Source organism: Chelonia mydas, chromosome 6 (assembly GCF_015237465.2).
Source record: "Chelonia mydas isolate rCheMyd1 chromosome 6, rCheMyd1.pri.v2, whole genome shotgun sequence".
Lineage (NCBI taxonomy): Eukaryota > Metazoa > Chordata > Testudines > Cheloniidae > Chelonia > Chelonia mydas.
This window is the reverse complement of record NC_051246.2, coordinates 35,843,448-35,866,068: the sequence shown is the minus strand read 5'-3', so window position 1 is coordinate 35,866,068 and position 22,621 is coordinate 35,843,448. Positions and strand designations below refer to the sequence as shown.

The window sequence follows — 22,621 nt, the reverse complement described above, 5'->3', positions numbered from 1 at the left end:
CAATAATAAACAAAAGTAATTTTATTAAGTATAAAAAGTAGGATTTAAGTGGTTCCAAGTAATAACAGGCAGAACAAAGTAAGTTACCAAGCAAAATGAAACAAAACACGCAAATCTAAGCCTAATACATGAAGAAACTGCATATAGGTAAATATCACCCTTAGAGATGTTCCAATAAGCTTCTTTCACAGACTGGACCCCTTCCTAGTCTGGGTCCAGCAATCACTCACACCCCCATAGCTACTGTACTTTGTTCCAGTTTCTTTCAGGCATCTCTTGGGGGTGGAGAGGCCATCTCTTAAGCCAGCTGAAGACAAAATGGAGGGGTTTCCAGGGCCTTTTATATTCTTTCTCTTGTGGGCGGAAACCCCTTTGTTCTCCTGTGCAAAGTCACAACAACAAGATGGAATTTGTAGCCACCTGGGCAAGTCACATGTCCATGAATGATTCAGCTTTTTGCAGGTCCACACCATTGTTTACATGTCAGTTTGAACCTTCCCAGGAAAGCTCAGATGTGGATTGGCGTCTCCCAAAGTCCATTGTTGGTTAAGTGTTTCTTGATTGGGCACTTACTGAGAATAGTCCTTTCTCAAGAAGCTGACCAAAAGCGTCCCTGAGGCTACTTAGAATCAAACACATTGACATACAAGTACATAGCCAATATTCATAACTTCAAATACAAAAATGATACATACATACAGACAGCATAATTATAACCAGCAAACTACAACCTTTCCATAGACACCCCACTTGACCTGGGCTCTGTACAAGACCTGGTGCAACCATAAGACCCTGGTTGCAACAATGATCTATATGGTCACAGTTCATGTCAATAACATCACAAGTGGACTTTTATGAAGAGAAAGAGGGGGTTGTTCCCTACACTGACGGAATATTTCCAGCTAAAGTGGGAGGCATATGCAAAAAGACTTCAGCGTTTCCTGGAGGCAGGAGACTTGCAGCACTGAAAGGGTTGCTGTCTTTAAATACAAGCATCTAAAACTAGCCTCAGCATTTCCCGTTGTCGGTTTGCTTGGGCCTAATTGTAAAGCCTGACCTGATCCCAACTAGACCACAGCCAATCCGAATCTGACCCAAGCCTAAGTGTGTTGGAGTGTTTTCATACCCAAACCCAACACTTGTAGTTGGGACCTGTCAGCTTTGGGTTGGGTTGCAAGGGACTAGCCACCGGCCCAGACTCCATTTTCTTTATTTTGTTTCCTCCATGGAGACACAGGGGCTAATTACCTCCTGCAGCCTGATTTCCCACCCTGGCTTGCCTTTCACTCCCTACCCCAGTCCAGCACCGCACACCTGAAGGGCAGCTGATTTCACCTTCCTGGCTAATTCCCCCTGAACCTGTGTCAGTGCTGCCAGCTCACCCTTGGGGCTCAGCCTGGTGGGGGCTTCCCACACCCCATGCCTGTGATCCATCTGTGGACGTCTCCTGTGGATGTTAGCGTGGCAGCGGCTGCTTGCCTTGGTCCTGCTGGCTGACACTTCCTTGTTGCGCTGTGTGTGCTGTGGAGTGAGAGGCTCTGCCAACATGCACACTGCTGCGAGTGGTGGCTGCTGGCAGGACTGAGGTAGGCAGCTGCTGGCATGCCAATCTCCTAGGCCGAAAGAGGTGACCAGTGACCCATCCAGAGCCTCAGAACTTTGGGTTGTTTTGAGACACGACCCAAACCCAACACTTGTAATCCAGTCCCATTGGATTCAGGTTGGGTTCAAGGCTCCAACAGTATATGCTGTGTCTATCTCCCAAGCACTGTTTAGTGGTGAGTCATGTGTGTTTCTGGGAATACAGTACTTGCCCTGAGATAAAGTACTGGCTTTTAGCAATTGACAAATAATCTCCTTGGTGTCATTTTTCTTGGCCTATATTTTGAGATTAGATATTTTAGTGTACCTGCACTGCTGATAGCAGATATCCTAATATCCTGTCTGGGTACTAGATACTCTTGTTTTCATTGACCCCAGTCCATTAAATATGTGGATTATTTCTCAATAGCTAAAAACTAGTGCATTATTTTAGTGCAAGTACTGTATTCCCAGAAACACACATTATTCACAAGTGAACAGTGCATGGGAGATAAAGAAACCATAATCCTTTCAATGCAAACCTCCTATCCTAGTTTATATCAGTTTTTGCTGACAACTTTCCTGGCCAAAAAAGAAAGTCTGTATATAACACAATGGGAAAATGATTTGAGCAGACAAATTACCCCAGAGAAATTGGCTTTGATTTAGAAAAGTGACCATTGGTCTCCACTTATAGCACAGTAAAAGAAAATGTATTGAAGACATTTTTTGATGGTACCTTCCACTAGTCATAGTAGAAAATATGTATAGACTGAGTGGGGATGATGACTGGAGAAATTGAGTTGAAAACGGGGATTTTTATGCATATATGATGGACATGTTCCGCTATTGAAGAGGAAGAGCAGGAGAATCAACTAACAGGAAGACATAAGAAAGTGTAAATTAAAACACCCCGAAGGAGATACATCCATCACCTCTGAATTTGACCTCAGATGTGTAATCACTTCATTTGCAGTCAAAAATGTCATGTAGGCCCCCTTCATAAATGTGATAGTTTAAGCCTATTATATGACCAGGACAAAAAATGTAGCAACAAGGGCTCAATTCAGCATGTGTACACACACACACACACACACACACACACACACACACACACACACCCCCCCCCCCCAGTGAAAGTGGGGTTTTATCTCTGCATGGGGACAGGATTCTGGAGGCTTAAATTTAATGTCAAGTGTTTTGCAGTACTTTACCTGAGACATTTTAAAGGGGCCTAATTTTCAAATGATAGGTGCTGAGCACTTCTGAAAACATTTGCATGAACTGGCTTAAAATAGAAACACTGACATTCGCAATAACAGTGCTGCAAGCTGTACCACATTAGCATACTACAGCTTAAAGAAATCACTGTTGGGTGCAATCATGGTCATGTCCACATAACAATCTCCCACTGCATGGTACTAACTAGCTTCAGGTGAAAGTTCTGAAAGAAAAAACTAGCACAGCATTCGAAAGCCAAAAGCCTCCCAAAGCGTGGGAATAGCACACGAGAGAAGATGTTGGTGCTGATTTACGTCACAGCACTGCATGCGAGAGGAAAAGTTACAAAAGGGCATTCTATAGAAAGAAAAGATTATGATGAACCCAGTGTTGGAGAAATGTTTGTTTTCCTGCTTTTAGCTTAATGTGGCTTTTTTTTTTGGTAGTCATTCCTCTATGACAACCCAATCTGTAACGGTTGAAAATACCACAAAGGCATTAAAGGGAGATTGAGAATTGTGCTTGGGAGCCTGCATCATGCTCCATAGTTCCTTCTCCTGAAACACATCATTGTGCTTGCTATGGCATATGCTGCAGAGTGCAAGATAAGAGTCAAGGGCAGCCCCATCACATGCTGTGGAACAATATTAGAAAAAGCAGCATTTGATAAGAAACTTGTAGCAGTCTAGTGTAGGCAAGGTCATAAAAACATACCATAGTTGATATATCTAGAGTAAATAACCAGAAAAAAACCTGATTATTTCCAGTGAAAGATGAACACTGCCCTTTGTATTTTAGTTTTGTTCATGTTCAGGCAAATTCCAAAGTGTAATTCCTATAGCTAAGCAAACAGGTGATACGTTCTTCTTAGCGTATGCGCAATGTGCCTCAGGTGGCATGTGACCAGGATTCATCACCAAATATGGTTTGCTGGTTGGATCATTTGCTTCCCCGGCTTGGGCCAGGTACCGACAGGGAGCACGACGTGAACGCTGATCCATGTCCCCAGGTGATGCATTTTCCCATGTGTGCGGAATCATCTATGTTTTTCTGCTTATAATGCTTGCAAGAATTATCTGAATGGAAGTCTGATGCCACCTAAAGTCTAACAGAGGACTTGCAGTGAAGTCAGTTTGGACTCTTTACCCAGAATTCTCAAGTGGTAATAGCACAAAAGTTACTAGTTATTTCTAGTTCTTATAGTAGAAGTTTGCACTGTGAGAAAATTAGCTCAGTCAGACTGAGCTGGGTAAAAAGCTTCACAAATCAGGCCATAGTGTCAGCTCTGAAAATGAGGGTCCTTCTTTCTTTCCCTGTCATAAAAATTAACGTGATGATGATGTTTTATTGGTAGTGTTCAGGAAGCATTTGACTATAAAGTGAAACCCAGATGTGTTCAGTAAGTAAAAGGACAGTGTAAGCAAGGAATTTCCAGTGAAGGAGACAAATACTTAACTCTTATAGGACTTTTCATACATACTCCTCAAAGCATTTTACATAGGAGGGCCAATATTGCTATCCCCCTTTAATAGATGGGGAAACTGAGGCACAAAAAGGCAAAGAGACTTAGCCAAGGTCACAAAGCAAGTCAATGGCAGAGCCAAGAATAGAGCCCACGTCTCATGATTCCCAGTCTGGTGCCCTTTCCAAGTAAAGGCTGACCTTCCAGCCTCAGCTATGAGTGATGTGAAGAACATGGGCACGGTGGGAATTTACAAAGCTACCACACAGTTTAGTACAGAAGGGTGCTGGGATTGGAATAGCAGGCAGGATGCAGACTACAACTGAGGTGCATTGGCACAGCAGTATTAGGATGCTTGTAAAGCCATCCTGTGAGAAGGGAGCACCTGTATTCCCACTGTGCTACTATTTCAGCAGCAGGTAAGCAGTCATTCCGAGCTAAGGACAAGCTGTAGTAATGCTGATATTTCTCTCTCCTCAGCACCCTTTCGAGCTGTTCTCATGCTGTGGTGGCTCTGCTGTATCCCTTCTCCTGGCAGCACACTTTCATTCCTGTTCTCCCCTCATCCATGATTGACATTGTCTGCTGCCCTACTCCGTTCCTGGTTGGATTGCTGTCCAGCTCTCTGCCCAAGCTGAAAGAGCTGCCTGTAGAAGAGGTAGGAATCAGCCCAGGACTTGGTTATTAAATGAATCCAAAAATGGTTTGTATGCAGTAAAACTGATTTACACTAGCTGAGTATCTGGGCTTTAATATAGGTTTTTACTTTTCTAGCCCTTAACTTTCCCCTTTGTTTCTTCTCTGTCTAACTGTCATGCACAATTACCTCTTGGAAAAAAACTAAAATACTGTAAATAGATTTTAAGGATTCTAGTCTTCCCTCGATGCCCCCCTGTATGGTGATTGACAGTGAAAAGTCAACATTCACCTTGTCACAACAAGGTCAATATTGGGATAAGGTCTCATTTTCTTGTATGTGAAATAACATAGTGAAGTGACATCAGCACAGTAAAAAACCATTCACTTTGGTGCCAGCCACTGTCACTCTCACTAATTCTAATGGGAGTTACACTCACAGCCATACACTGAATAGAGAATAGAACCCCTGTGGCAAAGAAGGTCCTTTCAAGGTCTCATTGGTGCTATATTGCAAATGAAATTAGCTTTATGTTTATATAGTCTATCCAGAATACTGCTGCCACAATCCTTCCCCCTCACACAACTCTGATCATCGCTTCACTCTCCTCTGATTCCTTCACGGTTTTCCTCTTCCCTTCCACAGCAAATTTCCTTTACTTGTGGTCACTTCAAAGGCTCTCCACACAGCTGCTCCTTCCTAAATCTCTGCTCTGTTTTCCTCCTACCCTTCCCACACTGCCCTCCTTCATACCATTTTAGCGTTCTCTCATCCTTGCACCTTCATTATTAATTATTATTTACACTTCATCCATGCCACCCCCTTAATGCTTGGAACCAGCTCTACTGCACCAAACAACACCTGTTTTCACCAAAACCCCTTTTGAAATATAGTTCTTCACAAATGACCCCCTTTATGGATAATCCACCAAAACAACAGTCAGGGGGTAGCCGTGTTAGTCTGTATCCACAAAAACAACAAGGAGTCCGGTGGCACCTTAAAGACTAACAGATTTATTTGAGCATAAGCTTTCATGGGTAAAAACCTCACTTCTTCAGATATTTTAAAGCAAACCTTTCTGAAATCTGCCCATCATCTGAGGTATGAAATGTCTGAAGTGTTCTGTCTTACTTAGCCTCTGACCTTTACAGGGGCAGGGAGTCTGTCTTCCTGTTTTGTATAGAACTCTGCAAATGGTTTGATGCTGCAGACTTACAACAGAAGTTTGATTCTCATTCTAATTTCTGTTCAGGCTAAGCACCATTTAGATTCTCCCTCTATCTGTAAAATCAGACACCAGTAGACTGTCTTCAGTCACCAAGATAAATTTTACCATATCTTTCTTTTCTTTTAGGCTTTGATGGTTAACTTGGGATCCGATCGATTCATCAGACAGGTACAGTATGGCTTTAAATTAACTAAAATAGGTAGGCTTGGCAGAAAGCAATTTTTATTATTTTATAATTTTGATGTTTATTTTTAAGTATTTTTCATTTTTATCAATTTAAATTTTCAGTTGTGGGAAACTATGCGGGGGTGGGTGTCAGATAATAATTATTCAGTGACAATAGACATTGAGATGCAAAAAGTTGAAGCTTTATAACCATTATAACACAAATTATCAACATCATATTGTGATGGGGTGCCACCTGGAACTGGGGTACCACAGAGCCTCCCTGACCCACCAGCCTGGGCTCTCTCTTACACTGTACTGCTGTGACAAGCTGCAAAGCCCTCCAAGTTTCAGCTTGCACTTTCACCAGCATACATAGAGGTAGGGACACACCCAGCTGCAGTTACATGCAGGCAGACTCTTTGACCAGCCCCTACATGGGAAGGCTTCAGCTTGGGCACCTTCCAGCTCCTCAGGCACACCCCCCGCTCTGGAGTATAAACCCAAAATTATACCATCTTGCGCTGCACAGGGAACTGTACAGCGTAAGCTCATAAAATTCGCCCCCTCCCTCAATGTGGACAGAAATATGCAACAGCTTTCTGCCCCTGAGTTATGATTTCCACACACTGGTTTAGAGAAAGCAAAAACAATTTTATTTTGTCTACAAAAGATAGATTTTAAGTGATTATTAGGGATAGCAAAGAGATCAAAGCAGATTACCTTGCAACTAAACAAAAAATGCAGACTAAGCTTAATATACTAAATAGATTGGATATGAATAGCAGATTCTCACTCTCAGTGATGATACAAGCAGGCTGCAGATTCTTAAGGGGCAAGTTGCACTTGCTTACAGCTTGGAATCCCCAGGCGTTCTATTCACAGGCGAAAAATCCCTTTAGCCTGGGTCCAGCACTAAAATCCCTTGAGCACTGGGTCCCCCAGTCCAGCCTTGTTCCTCGGGTGTTTCCAGGAGTCTTCCTGGGTGGGGAGTCAGTGAAGAACCCCAGGTGATGTCACTCCCAGCCTTATATAACTTTTGCATAAGGTGGGAACTCTTTGTTTCAAAGCTTAGTTCCCATACTGGTCTCTGGAAAAACACTGACATCCCAAGATGGAGTCTACAGACATGTGGTCACATCACATGTCCTTGTAGAGTCATAGCAGCCATTACTTGGAGGCTGTCTGTAGGGTCCTCAGAATCGCTCGCTAGGTGGGAAATAAGCTTCTCCTAAGGCCTATTATTCTTTCTAACAGCTCTTCCCCACCCATTATCTAGAATGAAAGTATCTTGTCTAGTGGGCATTTCCCAGGTGTAATTACTTTTTGAAGTACAGATACAAAAGTGATATATGCATACTAATAGAATAATCATATTCAGCAAATCATAATCTTTCCAATGACATCTCACATGAAGTATCTTGCATAAAATACTTTATGATTATGTCACAATCTTATCATAATATCACTGTGAAGAATATGGGATGTGGTGTCACACATCTGTCAAAACATACAAAGTTAATAGCCTTAAATCAAAGTCAAGTAAGTTCTCAAGCAGCATTTTTCTTACTTTGCATAGCTGTACATTTCTATTATTTGTGGCACCTTAGAGACTAACCAAATTATTTGAGCATAAGCTTTCGTGAGCTACAGCTCACTTCATCGGATGCATACTGTGGAAAGTACAGAAGACGTTTTTATACACACAAACCATGAAAAAATGGGTGATTATCACTACAAAAGGTTTTCTCTCCCCCCACCCCACTCTCCTGCTGGTAATAGCTTATGTAAAGTGATCACTCTCCTTACAATGTGTATGATAATCAAGGTGGGCCATGTCCAGCACAAATCCAGGTTTTCTCCACCCGCCCCCCCCCCCCAACACGTACACAAACCCACTCTCCTGTTGGTAATAGCTTATCTAAAGTGATGACTCTCCTTACAATGTGTATGATAAACAAGATGGGCCATTTCCAGCACAAATCCAGGGTTTAACAAGAACATATCTATTCAGGGGACACCATCACAGGGCCTAATAACATCAGCCACACTATCAAAGGCTCGTTCACCTGCACATCTACCAATGTGATATATGCCATCATGTGCCAGCAATGCCCCTCTGCCATGTACATTGGTCAAACTGGACAGTCTCTACGTAAAAGAATAAATGGACACAAATCAGATGTCAAGAATTATAACATTCATAAACCAGTCGGAGAACACTTCAATCTCTCTGGTCACGTGATTACAGACATGAAAGTTGCGATATTACAACAGAAAAACTTCAAATCCAGACTCCAGCGAGAGACTGTTGAATTGGAATTCATTTGCAAATTGGATACAATTAACTTAGGCTTGAATAGAGACTGGGAGTGGCTAAGTCATTATGCAAGGTAACCTATTTCCCCTTGTTTTTTCCTACCCCCCCGCCCCTTCCTCAGACGTTCTTGTTAAACCCTGGATTTGTGCTGGAAATGGCCCACCTTGATTATCATACACATTGTAAGGAGAGTCATCACTTTAGATAAGCTATTACCAACAGGAGAGTGTGTTTTTGGGGGGGTGGGGGGTGGAGAAAACCTGGATTTGTGCTGGAAATGGCCCACCTTGATTATCATACACATTGTAAGGAGAGTGATCACTTTACATAAGCTATTACCAGCAGGAGAGTGGGGTGGGGGGGAGAGAAAACCTTTGTAGTGATAATCACCCATTTTTTCATGGTTTGTGTGTATAAAAATGTCTTCTGTACTTTCCACAGTATGCATCCCATGAAGTGAGCTGTAGCTCATGAAAGCTTATGCTCAAATAAATTGGTTAGTCTCTAAGGTGCCACAAGTACTCCTTTTCTTTTTGCAAATACAGACTAACACAGCTGTTACTCTGAAACATTTCTATTATCATCGATGGAAATATTTTTTTCATTGGCGTGTGTGTGTATGGCCAAATGGATGTTTATTTGTATTTAAAAATCTAATTCTTCCAAGCCTAAAAATAGGCAACTTTGCAGCCCTTTAATCAGGTGGTTTAAAGAAACATAACGGAGAAGTTCACCGGAGAAGTTCCAACTGGAACTGTGCAATGAACTAGAGATTAGAAAAGTCTGAATCTTTTCTGTTTCCTCTGGAAATAAATAGTATGCCTAGAAGATGCCAAGAGAACTTACCTTCAGAGTTGCTTTCCTGTTGCTTTCAAGTGGATCCAGCTTATTAGCAGCCTCTTGGCAGAAAGCTGACATTATCCAGCAGTTGCCAAAAAGTGGAAGGCAGGTTTGCAAGGCTGCAGTCAGGGAAGGAAGTGCTGGGACATACCTTCCCTGACTGCAGCCTTGCAAACCTGTCTTCAGGGAAGAGGGGCTGCAGCCCAGGTGTCAGCGGTTTCCACTGGGAGAAGGGGCACCGGAGGCCTCTGGGGCTACATGGTACCTCTGTCTGTGCTCTCCAGGCTTTGCCCTGCACCAATGCTGAGGGCCTGTCTCAGCATATCCTAGCATGTCCTTCCCTGGTTGCAGGCCCCCGGTGTCAAGGCAGGCACAACCCCAAGAGTACAGGGAGAGATGCCATGCATCTCCATGGGCCCCTAGTGCTCCTGCTCCCTGTGGAAAGCCCTGGAATTCTCCCCACTGCTGCTCTGCCCGCAGCCTCCCCTCCCAGCCCACAGTGCTGGACTCCAGCAGGGGATCCCCTGTTGGGTAGGGATGCGGGAACCCCAGTTCATTACCACACCATTCTGTGCGGGTGGTGGGGCCCCAGGCGCAGGCAGCTTTGCATAGCTGGAGCCAGGGAAGGCATGTGCCAGCGCGTTCTTTGTTCCCGCTATCCTGCCTGTTACCAGGGCCTTTCTTCCTGAAAAAGTTCTTAATAAGCATCATGCCATTGCCAATATCTGAATCCCTTTAACATTAAAGTCAATGGGCCAGGATTGGTTCCCAGAAAAACATTGCTATTAGCTGGAAGTTGTTAATATCAGAACTGCTGTTAAGCAGAATCTACTGTAATACAGAGATAAATTCAGGGCCTAGAGAGACAACTTGATCTTTTCAACATCATTTTAGCAAGACAACAAGCACAAGTGGAGCTGATAAGTTCAGGGGGGAAAAAGCTGAGGAAGAAGTCTACAGGTGGAGAGGAGAAAATTGAGGATGAACAGTATTTTAGTTGAGTTGTGGAGTAAGACGGAACCTTGGAAAAAGAAAGATAAAGAATCACTATTTCCTGAAAGTAAGGTGGCACTAGAAAATTTACAGATAAAAGAGAATGCGCTGAGTCAATTGGATGTACCCTTTAAAGTAAAGGTTGGGCAAACAGATAAGATTACTCTAAAGATTCCTTGCAACTCTAGAAGTCTTATATAAGATAATTGTTTCTGGAGCAAACGTTAAATATGGTCTGGAGAATGAGCAAAAGTACTTGCAGGAAAATAAGCAAAAGAGGAACTATCAAGAATTGAAGAAGCTTCCAGATCCGAGCCTGAGCAGCTGTGTGTATGTGTGGCTAGGCCTTCATCTTGTGTATATTCAAGAAACATAGCTATTTGGAACCCATCATGCCTGTCTGGTGCCTTCATAATATGTTTGTTGTGTAACAAGCAGGTTCATGGCCTATATGTATTTACATTGCACTCCAATAGCATGTTATATTTCTCTACTTCAGTCTCATGAAAAACACTATAAAGTTAAATTCAGAAATATATAACAGAGGAACATAAGGTTTCATTATTGTATTCATATAGCCATTAAAGCAGGGGTAGGCAAACTTTTTGGCTTGAGGGCCACATCTAGGTGGTGAAATTGAATGCAAGGCCATGAATGTAGGGATGGGGCAGGGGGTTGGGATGTGGGAGGGGGTGCAGTGCGAAGGAAGGGGCTCAGGGCAAGGGGTTGGGGGGTTGGAGTGTAGGAGGGGTGCGGCAGGGGTGCAGCAGGGGGTTGGGGTGCAGGAGGGGGCTCAGGGCAGGGGGTTCGGGTGCAGGAGGGGGCTCAGGGCAAGGGGTGGGGTGCAGGAAGGCTGGAGGGTGTGGCAGGGGGCTCAGGGCAGGGGGTTGAGGTGTGGGATGCAGGCTCTGGCCCGGCGCCGCTTACCTGGAGCAGCTCCGGGGTGGCAACAGCGCGCAGCGGGGCTCAGGCAGGCTGCCTGCCTTCCCTGGCCCTGAAGTGGCCAGCACCACGTCCCTGTGGCCCTGGTGGAGGGGGGAGCAGAGGGCTTCGCATGCTGCCCTCGCCCTCCCATACTTCCCCCGAAGCTCCCATTGGCTGCGATTCCCCGTTCCCAGCCAATGGGAGCTGCAGCGGGCGATGCCTGCAGGCGAGGACCGAGCATGGAGCCCTCTACCCTCCCCTCCCCCAGGGGCTGCAGGGCGTGGTGCCAGCCGCTTCTGGGAACGGCACGGGGCCTGCGGTGCCACAGGGGTGGCAATCTCGCGGGCCGGATCCAAAGACCTGATGGGCCGGATCCAGCCCGCAGGCCGTAGTTTGCCCACCCCTGCATTAAAGTAACAAACACAGAATATTTTATTTCTGAATTCTAGGCCCTGAAAAACCATTGATTGCAAATCAACATATAGGGAAGAAAACAGTCTAAAGAATTTTTTTTCTCTCCTTTAGATGGATGATGAAGACACACTATTACCTAGGAAATTGCAAGCTGCTCTGGAGCAGGCTCTAGAGAGAAAAAGTGAACTGATAAATCAGGATTCAGATAGTGATTCAGATGATGGTAAAATAATCTGGAAACAAGTCTTGTCTGCCTGTGTGGTTGGGTGATATTGTGTCCCTGGGATCAGGAGAAAGAAACAAGGGCCAAATTTCAGAAAATTCATCATCTCATCCCACAGCTACATTTTACAACATCAACTTATGTTTCTGAATTGGAGTTGATGATTGAGGGCATGTAGTATAATTTTCAAAGCACGGTAATATATTAACAGCCTGTTTAAAATATCTTTTAAATGCCACAATGTACACACTCCCATAGATGTTTTTTAACCTTTTCTTAGAGACTTTGATGTAAAAAATCTAATGTACAGTTAGTCCAAGTCATTTTATATTTATTTTTATTAAACTTTGCTTTAAATATGTAAAGCCACTTTAACATCTCTAAGGTATTCACAAGTGATACAAGAATTGAATCTACAATAAATCTTTTTCAATCAATTTTTTGCAAAGGTTCATTACCCTCAGCACAAAATTTTACTCTCAAGATCATTCAGAAGCATGCTAACTATCCAGGAAGAAGTAAAGTTCAAACAGCAGAGACGCATTTCAGATTAAGGCCTCAAAGATTAATTTTTAATTCTGCATCTTCTGAGGGTCTCATGTGGATTTACCCAGTAAAGCAAACTGTATTTTTGTTGACTTTCAGATATGGAAGATCTGCTATTATATTGATTGACAAGTTTAGTTATAACAACGAGAAGTCCTTGTGGCACCTTAGAGACTAACAAATTTATTTGGGCATAAGCTTTCATGGGCTATAACCCACTTCATCAGATGCATGTTTAGTTATAGTCCAGTTTATGCTTTCCACATCCAGTTAATTTTAATGGGGAAAGGGAAAGAGAGTGACAGGGCATTTATGTGGTTTTAGGTGTTGCAAATCTTTTTTCAGATATGATTATTATAATGCTAGTTAGACTTTTGGTGGAAGAAATATTAGGTGAAAACATTAGATCCAATGCAAGTGACCAAGCAGGGACCTTGTACGGCTGCTGTTCTTCAGATGATTTGGATGTTATATTGCTGCTTTCTTTTGCAGAGTGTAACACCCTGAATGGATTAGTATCAGAAGTTTTCATCCGATTCTTCGTGGAAACAATTGGCCACTATTCCCTGTTCTTAACTCAGAATGAAAAAGGAGAGCGTGTCTTCCAAAGGGATGCTTTCCGCAAATCTGTAGCTTCCAAGAGTATCCGTCGCTTCCTGGAGGTCTTTATGGAGTCCCAAATGTTTGCTGGGTTTATCCAGGACAGAGAACTGAGAAAATGCAGGGCAAAAGGTAAGGCTTGTGATTCCCTTTGCTACTATGCAGACTGTCTTTGGGGATTAATACACTTTCATGTTTTCACATGGTTTTAGCAACTACAGATTTATATACTGCCAAATATCAGTGCTGTAGCTAACTTTGCCAGACACACAGTACCCTCTTCTTTTGTGTGCCCTGGATTAAAACTGAAATGATAGGTTTTAAAGGAATGAGTCTCATCCTTGTGACACTTCCCGTCTCAGTACAAGAAATTATTAAAGGAAAAAGTTGACTGCCCTACACCCTGAAATAATGTAAAGGATACAGCTCATTCATGGTTCTAGAACAGTTCTCGGATGCCTCAAATGAGGCACAAAGTAAAAATGTGGAAAAATATGTTATATTGGTTACAATAAATATCAGCAAATAAACAGGAGTGCAGGACATGATTTAAGGGACAGAATTTGGCCTGGTCCTATAATCCCTTTCATGTGCGTGAGACACGTGTTTGTGTGAGTAAAGACTACGAGGCTAGACTATAGGGTAGAGTCTTACAGTTCAAGAAATCTGACCAATGTAGTCTACCTAGCGAGGGTCCTGCTCCTGCAAACCCTCACTATATAGTACTGTAGAAGTGTAAACGGGAAGGGACCACAACAAGTCATCTGGCCCAGTCCCCTGCACTCAAGGCAGGACTGTGTAATTAGACCATTCCTAACCATTCTAACCTGTTGTTAAAAACCTCCAGTGATGGAGATTCCACAACCTCCCTAGGCAATTTGAGTAGTCCCAATGCTTTAGTGTAAGTCCAACTGGATAAACAAGCAATTAGCTGATGAGTCAAACTCTCAAACCTGCTAGACTGGAGAGCCACTGTGCTCCTAGTTCTGGTGCATGTCCGTAAAGAACACTGAGCAGCGTGTGCAGCAGCCAGCCCGGTCTGGGGCTGAGGCTGCTGAGTATTGCACAGCACTGCCATCTGCTGGCAACTGCCGGAGCCCTGCTATCAGCTCAGCCTTGCTCCTCCCCCGGCCCGGAAGGCAGCCCGAAAAGCTTCGGAAGGAATCAAAGGGACGCACAAGCAAGCTGGGGCTTCTCCTCCTGCATCAGGGCAATGCTGCACCACGTGGTGGGGGGGAAACCAGAGGTGAGGCAGGGTTGCTAAGCGTCCTGTGCAGCTAGAAGCCTTCCTAGCTTCATGTCAGAGAGAGGAGATTCCCTAAGGTATGGCGTTTGGGGGCTGAACAGCCAACGAAGAGAGCTGGAATGGGGGAGACAAGGACGTGGGAGCTGACTGGGTAATTTGGGATGGATGGATTCAAAGGGGAAATTTGGGCAAGGAGGAGAGGTGGAAAATTGAATATGAGGGAAGGAAGAGAAGGAGATAACCTGCCTCTAAAGATACTTATGAATAGCATGGTTTTGCATTTGGAATCCACCTGATCACACGAAATAGCAAGTATTAAAAATCCCCAGAGAGGAAACCCCTAATATATGTTCCAAGGCCCTTCTCTTGCAAATATCCTTGGACCCCGTTACACTGGCTCTATTTCTCTTTCCACTCCCCTGTGTCTGAAAACTACTCTCCACAGCCTTAATCCTGCAATGAGCGCTGAAGGGATAGACCTCGGTGTCTGTTGAAAGCCCCGTTGGGGCTCCATGCAGGCACAGGCGCCCCCTTGCACAAATCTTATTGCAAAATCAGGCTTTTTGGGACAAATTCTACAAAATGGATCTGCTACTATACACTGAGCAACCTCAAACCCCATTTACTTCAAGAGCTGAAGGCCTGGAGCACCTGGATTCTGCCTCTATTTTGTGAGTTTTTCAAAAGTTATGACCTAAATCACTTTGCACCTGCCAGTCTGTCCTTGTGCTTACGTGCAAATGGATTTGCAAGATCAGGCTCTACCTCAGTGCAGGATCGGTGATAAGTCTGTGTTGCTGGGTGATACAATCCACTGAGTTCTGCTCTGATTGTTAAATTACAAAGTAGATATTCTAAATGTTACAACTGCCCGGCCAGTTTTTTAGGGGTTGAGTTTAGGCATAAAAAGGTATTAGTTTGGGAGGCAGTGTAAGAAATCTTTGTGGTTTAGAAAGCAGTCTTAAGTAGGCTTTCTTTGAAGAAAATAAAATGTTAAATGGTATTTATAGCAGTAAATTGAATGACTGTTTCAAGCCAAGCACAAAGGGCAGGAAGTTGTAATGTGAGATGGGCCCAGCTTCATTTGGAGTGCCTACATTTCTAGTTCTTGTTTTCATTATCTTTCCAAGATTATTTTCTAGGATGTTTTTCTTAGAGTTTCCACCTTTCTAACTGCTGGTAATTGGACACCCAAGGCCCCACCCCTGCTCTGCCTTTTCCCCAAGGCCCTGCTCCTGTTCCACATCTTCCCCCCGCCTCCCCCCCATTGCTCACTCCTCTCCCTCTCCCCCACCCCGGATTGCTGGCTGGATCATCTCTACCTCCCCCCTTCCCTTTGCCTCTCTGCTCCAGGGCTGGGACAGGAGCTGCTGCAGCCTGACAATAAGCCTGCCTGCAGGTAGGAGGCAGCCCTGGCTGAGCAGGGGCTGGTGCAAATTAATAATCCAGCCCCTCCCCCCACCCTATGATAACTGTAATTTTGGTACAGTTAGGATTGGGGCTCAATGGAAAACATTCAGAACTGTTTTGTGAGAGTTATGTGCATAAATATCTGTTTTTACCCAGGGATGCAACCAGTGTCGATTAGCCATCTTACTGTGTGCAATTTATGCTGATAATGTTGATACTTTGGCCGGGCCATAGACTCTCTGTTAGCATGCTGTACTGCCTGGGGGACAGCTGGAGTCTTGGGTTTGAAGGAAGACCTGGGCATTCTGTTTCTCAGCAAGATGGATGCTGGGAGAATCATGAAAGCAACTCATGCTGTCTTTGAAACTTTGACACGACGTCTAAGGTGGCTGATAACATTACTGATGGCAAGTTGAACTTGAGGAAATTGTTGTCCTGTTAAGTTTTCTAAGAATAAACTACTGACAAAAAGGCTGGTAGGAAAGACAAAGGAAGGGGAGGAAATTAATGTAGATTGCAAAAGCCACAAATTCTTAAAGGACTCTACAACAGGGGTTCTCAACCCCCCAGCATGCTGTAAAAACTCCATAGCCCACCTGTGCCACAAGAACTGTTTCTCTGCATTTAAAAGCCAGGGCCAGCATTAGGTAGTAGCAATCAGAGTACTTGCTGGGGGCCCCACGCTACAGGTGGCCCTGCAAAGCTTAGTTGCTCAGGCTTCAGTGTCAGCCCCGGGTGGCAGGGCTCGGTGCCCCGGGCTTCAGCCCCATATGGCGGGGCTTCCTCTTTCTGCCCTGGGCCCCAGCAAGTCTAATGCTGGCCCTGCTTGATGGACCCCCTGAAACTAGCTCATGGGCCCCGGACCTCTGGTTGAGAATCACTGCTCTGTAATACGCTCCTGAGGTGAATGTTGAAAGAAACTGTTCAAAAGTCTTCTCTTTCTTTGTGGGCAACACAAATCAAATCACTAGATTTTGATCCCCTTTTCCATAGCATCTTCCCTCACCCTCCCTTTCACTTGAAAAGAAGACCAAACAATGCTTTATTTTATCCACTTCCCACAGGTCTCTTTGAACAGAGGGTTGAACAGTATTTGGAAGAGCTTCCAGACACTGAACAAAGTGGAGTAAACAAATTCCTGCGAGGTCTTGGTAAGGGAAAACTTTTAAAGAAATTCTGAAATGCTTTTAACAAATGGTCTTAACAAAGCACAGCTCTGCCTAGATTGAAATGTGATACTCAACTAGTAGTTTAATTATATGATAGGCATTATCAAAAGAAAATCAACAAAAATCTACTTATCGTTGATAATAGTAGGTTTCATTATGGTCTTTGCTAAGGAAGTCTCATTCTAATTTGGAAAAAGAAACCTTACCTAACGACTGTATTCTCTCCCCCCTGCCGCCGCCCCCCCCAAAAAATCTGGAAAGGGACCTTACCTTTTATCAGATTTAGTTGTCCAGAATTTTAATAGTTGGATACCTACATTTTTTATACAGTTGGTTCATTATATATTGGTTACAGTACGCTTTTGAAACCTTTTTAGACTAACATTCAGTTTCTCTTTGTTTTTCAATGTATGTTAGTGACTGATGGATCACATTTTGTATTTGCTGTAGGAAATAAAATGAAGTTCCTTCACAAGAAGAATTAACTCCTTTCTACTGACATATCAATCCAAAGACTATTTATGACACTGTGCTTGAGACACTTACAACCTTTCAGATTCTGGTGCCGGAGGAGAATAAGATAAGCTGAATACAGCTTTACGTGACTGCAAATGCTGTTTGACAATGTGCCAGCAAAAAAAAAAAAAGAAAGAAAGAAAAGAAAAAAAGTTTATAATGACTCCTCTTTATGTATTTGGACAGAATTTGTAAATAATGTGCTGTAAGCTTTCTTTTTTAATGAGCAAGAAAAACTGTGGTAAATATTTGTATATTCCTGAGAATAACAGGTGCTTCTTTCTCTAGTATGAATTGAGTTATGCTTGGTGCAAAATGAATAGCTAATTATGTGCAGCTGACTGTCTCAGCAGAACCACTGACTTCAAAGGATGTTTGTGAGAACTACACTGATGCCTGAATATTGTAATAGTGAATGAACTCCAGGGCATATAGAGGGAGAGGTTGTATGCAAGGGGACTGGTTTTATGTGACAGAGTTTATAATTTTCTCTTGTTTTCCTACTAATCCATTCTAAAAGACAGAAATAACAGGTAATTTTGTAATAGGCTACTTGGTTCACAACAGAATTTCCACTTGGTTTGAACTATGGTCAGTAAATTGTTTTTTAATGCATTCTGCACTATGACTGCTAAATATGAGGAAATCTCAGTTCTTTGACATGCAACTTGCAATAATTAGGTACAGTACATCCTTTCCTAATATATGTATGTATGTATGGTTTTTAATAAACTGTGTAAATATACCTGTTTGTTTATGTTCATTGGATTCCCTCCAACATTTCAGCTGCTGTCTGAATAGATACAGAAAGAGTAAATTTGCTGTGATTTTTGTTGAATATCTTATAATTAAAGTATAAAATGAATAATATACACCTCTCTCTCTCTTAGTAGGATTGCTATTTCATGAAATTTATTCTAACCTATTTTCTTACTTGACACTAGATAACTCGGGATGTTACCCGACAATCTATCTCACCGTTCTATCAATTTAAATCTGGCAACAAAATCACCTTTCAAAATGTGTTTAGGTTTATTCTTTTGTTGGGACAATAACATACTAGTTTTGTCATTATTAACATAATGGGTTAAATGTACCCGGACGAGTAAATTTTCATGTTGATTTTTGTAATGTTGTGTTTAAATGTCTTGAGAAGGAAACAGGTTGAGCGATGCGGACATGGAGGTGGAAAGGAATGATGATAGGTGGAAGTGGGGGATGCCAAATCCCAGTCTTTGCCTTGAGTACCAGTGCAGCTCAGGCCAGCACTGACTCGATGTATGTTAGTTATATCCTTTTCTTCGCATTATCTAAGAATTAATAGCCTAAGCAGTGCAGAGGGTTTAAGTGGGACAGATGTACTGGCCTTATCCTGGCCCTTTGCACAAGGGGTGAAGTCACCCCAAATTTTCCTAATTTAAAATTATTTAAATTAATTGATCCTTGACCAATGTTAATAATATACCCATTGTCTGCTACATTGCTGTTCATTTATTATTTCAGTTAAATCCTTCGTTTCAAAGAGGGTAAATCAGAAAAAGTTTGCAAGCTTATCAGCTAATACAAATGAAGAGATGCTTCCTCCCCCTAAAATGCATTCTTAGTGTATATATAGTTTTAAGTTTTTAAAACTTGATTTCTGTGCTTACCAAGACTGGATTTGAGGCTTGCGCAACTCCTAACCTGTCAGTGGTTCAGGTTTGCTACCAGCCTCATAGAATAAAATGGAGGGTTTATTCACTGAGAAGGTGAAGTAATTTCCTTTCCAGCAATTATGTCCCTCACATTCAATTCTAACATAACAGTTTATGTAGTGTACATAAAATGAAATGTGTATGAATCTGAAAATACCAAGTGCCTTTGATACATTAGAGATCTATTGATGTAATTTATTTCCTTTTTCACTAACAATTTCATATTGTGCTGTTTGTGGTTGCAAGGGCATCTCATCACATTGCCATATAAGATTTATCCGTGACCTCGGGCCTTTGTTCCCTGAATTAGAGGTGACATTCTTGACCTTTTGAGGTTGACTCTTGCACTTATAAATAACCCCTGCTAACGAATCTATGGAACAACATGAACCATCTTCTAAGAAAATCATGGATACAGCACCCTGGGCTGGAGGAAATGGCTACCATGGGAACAGTTGTTACAAACACAAGAGAAAAATGGCCATAAAATACTCAGATGCCAGGAGGGTGCCCTATCATAATAAGGCACTTATCCTCTCACATTGAAGCTGTCTTCCTCCCTTCATCTGTGATTCAGCTATCTAGGTGGAAAGCTTACCAATTTTACTTTAATTTGCCATCTGTGTAGGTACTGTTTAAAGCATACCATATGTTGTGATACACCCCCAAATGCATATCTTGTTTCAGGTTTGGTGCCTGTATGTGAGATCAATATTGGACTCTTAAGAGGATGATGGCAGTATTGCACATCCTTCCTTGATTCTAAAATGTAGCATGTGTAAATAATACAACCCTAATGTTTTCTGAAAACCTGCCTTTCAAATCATCACATGATCAAAAAATATTGAGTTAATCATTCCCATCTGTCTGTCAGTCATTACAAAGTCCTGAACAAGGGAAAATTACTTAAACAGCGTTTAATAGTGACAGCAAAAATCTTCAACAAGAAAAATCAGATCAGATGGTGGGACTTATGTTCTAGTGCCATAAGAGATTTGTATAATCCAGAAAGTGTAAATAAAAAAATGCATAAAATCTTAACCTCTTATTGAGTTACAATAAAGATATGCAGGGATATCCAGCCTTGCCTGTTGTACTTGTCTGCAGTATTTAATATTGTCTGAGTAAATCTAATTGGTTTCTTCATTGCCATGAACATGGGACAATGGAATGTGGGTTGCTGTGTTGATCTGGTGTCTGAACTGGTATGTTCTCATGAAATGTGATAAAAGGGTACTGTGATATCTGCTATGGAGTGGAGAGGGTGGCATCCACAAGGGGTCTTGGGGATTGCAATGCAGTTTCATGGTGCCTCAAGTTAGGCACCAAGAAAATCACGGGAACAACATTGTGATCCACAAAGCCAAATTAGGCACGTAGGCTCCCCATACAATGAATGTAGAGAGATAGGGCTCTTAGAAGGTGATCCACAAAAGCCACCTCATTAGGCAGCTCCCTGCCTAAGTTAGCTAATAGGAGATGCTGGCCAGGGGTGTGTGCTAAGCCCCTCTCTTGGTGGTAAGCACCAAAGTCCAGTCTGTAAGGAGGTGTCTCGCTTGATAGTGTTCCATGAACAGAAACCAGCTGCCTGGAGTTAGGTGCCTCAGCCACTTTTTGAGGGAATAAGTCAGGTGCCTACTTCATTCAACACAAAAGAAGAAGAGGTCTCCACCTTATTACTTTTAGACCACTGGTTAGAGCACCTGAGATGTGGGAGATCTAGGTTACATTTTCCCATCACAAAGTGATAATTTGAACAGGGGTCTCCCACAATGCTTAGGAGAGTGCTCCAACTACTGAGCTATGGGATAGTCTGATGTGGGGCTCCCTCAGTCTCCTGTTGAAGCTGTTGCACTCTGGATAAAAAAAGTGATCAGAACAGTAGCACTGGACCCAGGATCTCCCATCTCCCAGGTGGGTGCCCTAGCCCCTGTATGACAGACACATTCCCATTCTCTCTCCCTGGCCCAGTGACTTTCTGTGGACAAATACTTAAACAGTCATTAGGCCAGAGAGAGAATCGCTCAGTAGCCCAGTGGTTTAGGCACCCACCTGCGACGTGGGAGAGCCCAGATCTAATTCCCCTGCTCCAACCACTCTCATTATTTACCCAGAGTGCAACAACTTCAACAGGAGAGACCGAGGAAGCTCCACATCAGAATACCCCCTAGCTCAATGGTTAGAGCCCTCCCCTGATCGGGGGGAAGCCCCTCTTCAAATGTTTTCTCCCCCTCAGCCAGAGGGGGGAATTGAATCTGTGTCTCCCATACCCCAGGCAACTGGGCTACCAACTGGGCTAAAAGTTATAAAGTGGGCACCACCTCCTCTGGCTGGATTTTGAATTGAACTCAATCCGTTAGGCAACTTCTGAGCATGCCTACCCAATCGGGCCTCACATGTGACTTAGGTGGTTGAACATGTCTTCCCCTGGGTCATGAATTGCTCTAGGTCTAGGACTTAGGTGGGAGATAGGCATTCGGATGCCTTGAGGGAGACAAAAGTGTCCAGAGGCAGGAACATAGGAGCCTATGGAACTTTTACTCTGAAAAACTTAGGTGCTGAGTGAGTTTAGGCACTTACAGGGCTTGGCAGGAATTTTGTGAATCGCAGTGGAGCCAAAACTGGGATTTAGGGGCCTATGTCTGGGGTTTAGCACCTAAGTACCTTCTTGGATCCCACACAGAGAAATTAGACAAAGGAGAAGATACATGCTTGTGATCGTGATGTACGGGCAATTACTGCAGTCCACTTGGTAATTTTAGTCCAAGGTCCCTTCATAACTGTTTCCTGTTGTATCAGTGAAAACTTAGCCTGCAAGTAACAGTAGAACCAATTAGTGTTTTTATAGAACTTATGCTGCACTTTAATAGACATTTCAGGACAGATTCTCAGGTGCTTGGTTGTATACCATACTATCAGTGTACAGTGACCCTAAAACTGATAAAACCAGTCCACGACTGATTACAAGGGGGATCCTCTTGTGGAACAACAGAGTGGGTGCTTTTATGCAACCTCCTTTACCTATTGCCAGTATAGGAGGAAAAAGGGAGTTTAATCAGGCTGCCCCACAGCTACAGATCCTGTGGTTTTGGACCCTTCAGCTATCTTCAGACTGCTTCAACTTAATGTAGGGGACTACAAACCTACAACAGTTTTGCAAACAAAATACTCATTGGAGCTATGACAGTTTGCACCAAATAAGAATTAGCCCTCCGAACTGCACTCTCTTCAGATTGCTGCATCTTAAAATCTGGCCTAGAGTATTTGCTCTTCTGCCACTGGGAAACACAGGGAGTTCTTGTCTGTTGGCTACCAATGGTGTCCATTCCCAGATTTACTGTTTTTTAAGGAACATCAATATTCTTAAAGCTAACTTTCTAAAATCTTTTTCCAAAATTTTTTCCCCCTTAAAATGGCACCACAAAATTTACA

General features: G+C 43.1%; 1 protein-coding gene across 24 annotated transcripts in view; it reads left to right on the top strand.

Moving 5' to 3' along the window:
- DENND2B (DENN domain containing 2B) overlaps positions 1–20,298 on the top strand; it is a 290,322-nt gene extending 270,024 nt beyond the window's left edge. For all 24 annotated transcript variants that reach the window (XM_043547895.1, XM_007057107.4, XM_027819487.3 and 21 more), the window contains 6 exons: positions 4,745–4,922; positions 6,256–6,297; positions 11,897–12,008; positions 13,047–13,286; positions 16,875–16,961; positions 17,430–20,298. In XM_043547895.1, the coding sequence (XP_043403830.1) occupies positions 4,745–4,922; positions 6,256–6,297; positions 11,897–12,008; positions 13,047–13,286; positions 16,875–16,961; positions 17,430–17,464 (694 nt within the window). In that variant the 3' untranslated portion in view covers positions 17,465–20,298. The remainder of the gene's footprint in view (positions 1–4,744; positions 4,923–6,255; positions 6,298–11,896; positions 12,009–13,046; positions 13,287–16,874; positions 16,962–17,429) is intronic.
- The last annotated feature ends 2,323 nt before the right edge of the window (positions 20,299–22,621 follow it).